General features: G+C 30.8%; 1 protein-coding gene across 1 annotated transcript in view; it reads left to right on the top strand.

Moving 5' to 3' along the window:
- Positions 1–534: 534 nt before the first annotated feature.
- The window catches only part of LOC111614816 (helicase POLQ-like), a 24,512-nt gene continuing 17,075 nt past the window's right edge, over positions 535–7,971 (top strand). Inside the window, exons 1-3 of the mRNA XM_023356182.1 lie at positions 535–574; positions 999–1,195; positions 1,270–1,470. Of these exons, the coding sequence (XP_023211950.1) occupies positions 535–574; positions 999–1,195; positions 1,270–1,470 (438 nt within the window). The remainder of the gene's footprint in view (positions 575–998; positions 1,196–1,269; positions 1,471–7,971) is intronic.

Here is a 7,971-nt window from a genome sequence, read left to right as displayed (position 1 = left end):
ATGTTAACATTTTCTGTATTGTCATCCTTGACGTTACTGATTGTGATTATTTGGAATGTGTATATTTGAAATCAATTGTCAAATAAGAGTATAAGTCTAATAATAATTTGGAAACTGTTGCAAGTTTTTTGTAACCCTTTCATTAACAAATGTACCACCCCCTGTAACAGGGAAATTACCCTTTTTGTTAATAAATGATTGATATTTAGTGATTATGTGCATTCCTTGCAAGGAATGCAGATAATCACTATTTGTTACTATGTTACACTATGTTACTTGAGTTTTTCTTGTTTAAAAATAAACTTTATTGATTTTTTGTCTTTATTATATTTTGAAATTTAAATGCAATTTTTTATATTATTTATATTGCAATAGCGCTGTGAATTTAAATGCTAAACAGTGCTATGACACTGCAACTTTGGCCTCAAGATGGCATCCACGCGTTGGAGTGGCCATACTCTGTTTATATAGGGCTCTACTGGCGGCTAATTACAGAACGATTTCGTATCCGTAGTTCTGTTTTTTTACCACGAGATGGCGATACTTAGTGACGTCAAGAAGCTAGTAGACAAGCGTAATTGTCATTTTCGGTCGGTTGTGACGTCACTGAATCACGTGACGTCACGCAGTCGATGTAAATACACTATGGTTCGAAAGTGAATAGGGGCGTGGTATCTAATCGCCATTTTGTTTTATCATTGTCGAATTAAAAAAATATAAGTGAAACAGAAGGAACAGAGTTAATTTATTACAAACAAAATTTGCTACTGTTCGTTTCTTGAACGGCAAACTGTCTTTTGTCTAATATTTAATGCTTATATTGTAGCATTAAAAGATGACCATTGTTCATTTTTTTAAAACAAAATATTTAAAATTATACAGTATATTTTAAAAGTTATTCTACTGTTTCTAGATTGGCAACATGAATGTCTTACTTTACCAGCAATTAAAGAAGAGAAGAATCTCATGTATACATTATTGATTGTATATTTTAAAAGTTATTCTTTTGTTTCTAGATTGGCAACATGAATGTCTTACTTTACCAGCAATTAAAGAAGAGAAGAATCTCATTTATATGTTGCCAACCAGTGGAGGTAAAACACTTGTTGCTGAAATCTTGATATTTAAAAGACTATTATGCAATAAACAAAGTGCATTGTTCATTCTACCTTACATTTCAATTGTTCAAGAAAAAGTGAGTGTTTTTTTAAATATTATATCCTTAAAATAGATCTATAATTATTGAAATTTATTCAAATATTATTTCAGATCAAATCGCTTTCTCCTTTTGCACTTGAATTAGATTTTCTAATAGAAGAATATGCCGGAAGCAGGGGAAGATTTCCACCCGTAAAAAGACGTAAACGGCAGACTTTATTCATTGCAACCATTGAAAAAGCTCATTCATTAATAAATTGCTTTCTTGAATCAAATAGAACTGAAGAATTGGGTCTTGTAGTAGTAGATGAAGTAAGTTTTTTTTAAGTATTTATGATACTATTTTAAACATAAGTAAATTATAAACATCAATAATATATCAAAAACATGAATAAATTGTAACAAATATGAATATAAAAATCAGTAAACTATAAAAAACAAGTTTGCATGTATGTTGAAGTAACAACTCTCAACAGATCTTTCTTTAGAATATTGTTGGAAACCAGTTAGTTCCAGTGAAAACTTTACTACAAGTGGGCGTGAAATTCTAGATTTCCACAGTAACTTAAAGAAAAGATCAGTTGTGAATTGTCACTTTGTCATTAAGGAGTTATTTTATTATGAACGTTAACTTGTTTTTTTTATACATTTCTTAAGACTATATATACAAAATGAGTCAGTTCCATTCTGTCCCTTCACACACTGTTTGAGGTAATAGCAATTCCATGGCGGAGTTGACTTTTTATTGTAGGCTACTCATAAACCACACAATGCAAAAACGTTAAAATAGTCCTTTAGTGGTGGCATAACAATAAAATTAATAAATACATTAAATAAAATTGTCGGGACAAATTTACAGAAAAATATATATTTTTCTGTAAATTCATCTTTCCTTACAATTTTATTTAATGTACAGTCGACCCCCCTATAATTACGATTCCTATAAAACTACGAAAAAATTGTGACCGGTATCCGTAAAAAACCCCCTATAATTACCGCAAACGTCATCGGGCAGCCGAACTACTTTCCTGCCGTCTGTAGCGCCAACTACGGAGAGATTTCTATTGTCTGGACAGTATTATATAAATTATATATAAATTAGGTACTGTATATATAATTATATATTAACTTATTGTAACTTTGTTATAATTAAATATATAATTTCCGCCGTCTAGCGTGGCGCCACGCTACGGAGATTTTTACGCTAACTATCGTCTGTCAGTATGTAAATTAGGTACCGTAAGTCTAATACAGTACTGTAATTTTATACATTTCTTGTGAAAGAAACATTTCTTATTCAACGGCGATTAAAATTATTTATATTAATGATGTCTCCGAAGTTCTACGAAGTTTTCACAGAAAAATAAGTTGTTAGAAATCGGCCGCTCTTTGCTGAGCTGTTCCGCGACGAAAACAATGTTGAGCAATGGCAATGTCGAATGGTGACACTCGGTAAGTAATCCTACAATTTTTTGTTTATAGCGTAGTTTATACGGATTATTCCCAAAAAATATATACGTATTTTGGAAATGTTGAGTCGGATTAGTCTAGAATCGATTAATTTTATGGAAGAAAATCTTTCAAACAGCCGTAGTCCGTAAACTTGACACGTGTCGGGTTGTGATTGGAAGGATTTGTAAGAAATCGGATTCCTAAAGAATGGAACGTATCTATATCTTATAGGGGGGTCGACTGTATTTAATTAATTGTTTTTTTTTATAGTTTAATTTAAAAAAAAATGGTTTTGCCACTTTTCAATTTTGAAAATGATTTTGAGTGTGCACAATAAATGACTTGCGCAAACATCTATAGTATTTTGTGTTTTATTTAACAGCATTTAATATTTTCTATTAAATTGGATCACTTGAATATCCCTATCACTGCTAACCTAAACTTAACTGTACATTCATCTACTCTTGCATTGCACATTTGTAATACATAGTGATATACTGTTGCTCCTTGCATGCTGGGCAGCAAATTATTTATCTGTCATATTTGACAACCTGTTCCAGAATTCCTCTTGCTATTTCAGAATACACTAAAAAAGCAAGAGTATGTATTTTTTCATATGTTACAACTTTCTACATACTACGTAAATACAGCAACTAATGAAAATAGGGCAACATTGTCAATTTGTTGACAATGCTTATTCTACATGACTGTTAAAAAAATGGTTACTGGGAACATAAAAAAAATGGTATTGTTTAGAGATAAGCTGAAAATTGCACAGACTGTCTAAATTGAAGAAAAATTTAAATTATTTCTTTTAATATTGTAGAAAATCACAAAAGTAATTTACAAAAGTCGTGAAACATGCAAAGAACTCCTAAAAATGCATATTGATCAATCTTGTATTGTAGGCTAAGTTATTAAAATATGCAAAAAAAAGGAAAAGTGTCCTCTACCAGCAGTGATAATTAAAAAATCTCTTCAAATTCTTAAAAAATACCAAAACATGATTAGTACTTTGTATTGAAAGTTTTTAATTATCACTGCTAGCAGAGGACATGTCTTCCTTTGTGTATTTAACTTAAGTTGTAGTTTACAACAAAAGGCTGATTTAAGTCTGTGTTTTTAGTTGTTCTCTGCATATTTGAGTACAAATTTTTTTTGCCATTGTCTACAATGTTAAACAGAGTTATTTCTTGATATTTTTTTAATAAAAACTTATTTTTTACACTTACATCTAACTTATTAACAATGTGAATAGCTAGTTTAGCAACTAGCTATTTTATCAATAACTAGCAGNAACAGAGTTATTTCTTGATATTTTTTTAATAAAAACTTATTTTTTACACTTACATCTAACTTATTAACAATGTGAATAGCTAGTTTAGCAACTAGCTATTTTATCAATAACTAGCAGGTAAGCCTGGGCAAAAAATAAATACAAACATTAAGATTATTAAATTATTCATACCTCTAACCCTTATATTATAACAAATGCATGTATCTATAAGCCTTTTACCAGTTCATGTTTCATCACACTATAAAATAAAGTTACAAACATTTTTGAACCATTATGGTTCTTCTTCAGGTAACGATCCCCTAACAGAATGCGCTTCTATTCAGAGTTGTTAAGAAATACAATCCGGAACGATGTCCTGACCTGATGACATTATGGACTTGTGCACTATGCATGTTGTGTTCTATGTGCAAGATAAACATAACGGTTCGAAAACGTTTGTAACTTTACTGTATAGTGTGATGAAATGCACACTGGTAAAAGGCTTATAGATACATGCATTTGTTACAGTACTCAGGTGTAGATATTCTACCATTTTCTTATATTATATTATAGTATTTGATTTAAATAACTACAAAGGTTATCTTACTTACAGCTTATCACACCAAGTGACCAATTTAACACATTTTAAAAATTCTTTAATCTATACTACTATATAAAGAGACAACATATTTTTCGTTTGTGACCACAAACCGTGAAAACTACTGAACCAATCATTACCAAATTTTAACTGTAGCATCTTTATGACCCCCGGAATGTTTACCACTAATCAAACCTGCAGATTTTTTGTTAAACATTCATATAAATTAAAAGATATCATCTAGGGTTAAGGCTTTTATGTCCAACAGATGGTGCTACAAGTATGACGCACTAAGTTTGCTTTTCTGTGAGGATGAACTAAAGCAGATCTTCTATCTATCTATATAAATAAAAATGTAATGTTCATTTGTTCCTACCAATTCCTTTGAAATTTTCACACAATTCGAATATGCACGTGTTTTTATATAATATACATGTGGAAATTCCCCCCACTGGGGGGAGATGGTTAGGATTAAGGCTTACCGTAAAGAACTCTGCTTTTATTTCTACTAATTTAGATGCGGTTTTTTGCGTTTTTGATTGCGTTTTAATAGGGTATGTCAACAGAATATACACTAAAAAGGGATTTTTCAATATTCCCCCCATGGGGGGAGAGACACGATTAAGGCTTACCTTGAAGAACTTGGTGTCTTTTATACTATTTTAGATGCGGAATTTTGCATTTTTGATTGCGTTTTAATAGGGTACGCCAAGAGAATGTACACTAAGAAGAAATTTTTTGAAAAATTCCCCCCACATGGGAGAAGTGTTATACATTTATAATAGATACATTTTGAGCCACAACAACGCATGGTAGGGTCTGCTAGTTTTGTATAGTAGACAAACAAAGAATTTTTAAAATGTGTTAGATTGGGTACTCAGTATGATAAACCCTTGCCTAAGATAACCTTTATATTTATATAAATCAAATACTATAATATAAGAAACATTAAAACGAAAACTTTATAAAGAGTTTGGTTAATTTAGTCTACCATTGTCATGTTTATTGTGATACTTGGATGGTACAAAATGGCACAATTTCTTTGGTCAAGTAGACACCAATTGAAAATATATCTTAAAAAATTTAAGATAACAAATTTGATTCATTCACAGCTGAATATCAAATGGTGATCTGCCAACCAATCAAAAAATGGACCAAATATTTAAACTCTGTACCCATGAAAACCAATTAAATCATATTCTATGAATCATCTTCTTAATTTCTTCTAGCACAGAATAGTTATCCTCTTCCCAGAAGACGGGATGGTCAACAACTACTACAGTGGAACCTTGTTTAATGAGCATAATTCATTCCAGAATCTTACTCGTAATGTGAAACACTCGTTAAGCAAAACAATTTTTCCCATATTAATTAATGTAAAATATGATGATGTGTTTCATGCAGAAAAAAATACTCAAATATTTTGTTATATTTTATGTATAAAGAAAATTATACAAAATACATTGTTAAGGAGTATTAATCATCATCATTTCTTTTAGCGTGGAATGAACCAACCTGAAATGCAAATTTGATCTGCAGAAAACAAAAAAATCACAGATAATATGTTTGATAAACACTCCAAACGATATGCCAAATTCATGGGCTATGTAAAGGCTATAATTAAATAATAAAAATTAATTAATTCGACTAGAGGTAGGCAGTTATGCTTCCATCTTGTATTAAATTTAATAATTATAAATAGTTAATTTTTAATTCAGACATTTCTAAAATTTAATTTGGAATTGGTCACTAAATTTATTACGAGATGGCAGCATAATTGCCTACCTCTAGTCAAATTAATTAATTTCTACTATTTAATTATAGCCTTTACATACTCCAAGAATTTGTCATATTGTTTGACATGTTTATTATATAACAGAATATGGTTGTTGATGTTTATATGTAATATGTGTGAACACAAGTTTGGAAAAATGTGTGATTACGAGTGACACTAAGATGCTAGCAGAACGAGTGCTAAACACAGACTGATGGAGCGTACACACAATCTGGAACATCCCCTCTCCTCGTCACTCATTATGCGAAACATCGCTTGTTAAGCGACTCATTATTTTACAGTTTGTTTTGCTCATTAAGGTTTCACTGTACTAAATACTGGTCTACTATTAATTTATGAAAGGATTGTTGGATAGGTTGTGATGATGCTGTATTTGATCAAGGTTGCTAACCTTAACATCTGAAAGACTTGTTTAAATAAAAAATTTTTTAAAAATGCGAGAATAATTGTTTTTATGTGATTCTGTAAAAATACTGGTAAAACCAGGTTGAAAAAGTAAAGCTCAGCAAACATCTAAGTAAAGAAAACTTTTGAAAGTTGTGGCATAAGCACACTGGAAGCAGATTTGACAGTAAGACGCAACATGTGAATAAAGTGCACATTACACAGACTATAACTACAGGAAATTTTGAATGAAGTAATGTCACCATGATAATAAATAGGAAAAATAAATATCTGCACAGAAAAAGACTTTAAGCTTTACTTTGTGCCTTAAACTCATTGCATGTATGGTATATTAATTTGGCTGAATGTTAGAACATCAGTGAAAGAAGTTTGGGACAATGGGTTTGTGAGTTACTAAGGGGAGATGAAATCAAGGGAGCGATGGGATGTCCCAGTTTTATGGTAGTTAAGTGTGTCCTCATAAATATCACATTTATAGAAAAATTATTAGAATTGGTTTGGTTTATTTGGTTACAGCAATTGCAATCCTTGGCAGATTGCTCATCTGCCAAGGAGGATGCATCCCAGAAAGACCAGTGTTTGATGATTTTATCCACTCTGTTACTGCAATTTGAAAAATTGTAGACCTATAAATTCCCACTGTTGTTCATCCATCTCTGTTCTTCATTAATTTCAAGAACAGAGTTAGATAGATGAAAGTTGAGACCAGACATGGAAATTGTAAGAGAAAGAGGACCAGTTTAACTGTATATGAACTTCCAATGTGTACTGCAAGGCGTGTTATTTCAATTCAAAAATTTTCTCTTGAACAAAGTTACATGCATAAACTGGCACAACTCTATTGCTAACAGGAAAAGTATGATATATGGGAGAAAAACATTACTACACTCCATGCAGGCAAGTGCTATGTGCTGTCTGTTGCAGTAATGGTGCAGTGGTGCATCTATTTCTTGCTATATTATTGTCGCAGTAATTCAGTGAATATAATATACTGTATATATATTTTTAAATTATATCCTTTTTTGTGAGAATTATATTTAGTTAATTTTTTTTTCATATACTTGGTGTTACATGTACAGCCAGCAATCAAATGTAGACAGAAATTAATAGATATATAGAAATCCAATTGATATTTGATTGATATTTCTATATCAATTGATATCCAATTGATATATTGATAATTGATAGAAATCCAATTGATATTATTGGTGGGATGTATGATATCTAAGTTAGAAGTATGTGAATGTAACTGCTGAATTTGGTAGCAATTGGTCGAATGGCCTACCT

Source organism: Centruroides sculpturatus, unplaced genomic scaffold (genome assembly GCF_000671375.1).
Source record: "Centruroides sculpturatus isolate CEXI.00-Female unplaced genomic scaffold, Cexi_2.0 scaffold2247, whole genome shotgun sequence".
Classification (NCBI taxonomy): Eukaryota; Metazoa; Arthropoda; class Arachnida; order Scorpiones; family Buthidae; genus Centruroides; species Centruroides sculpturatus.
The sequence above is the reverse complement of the archived record's forward strand: the minus strand, read 5'-3'. Positions and strand labels throughout refer to the sequence as shown.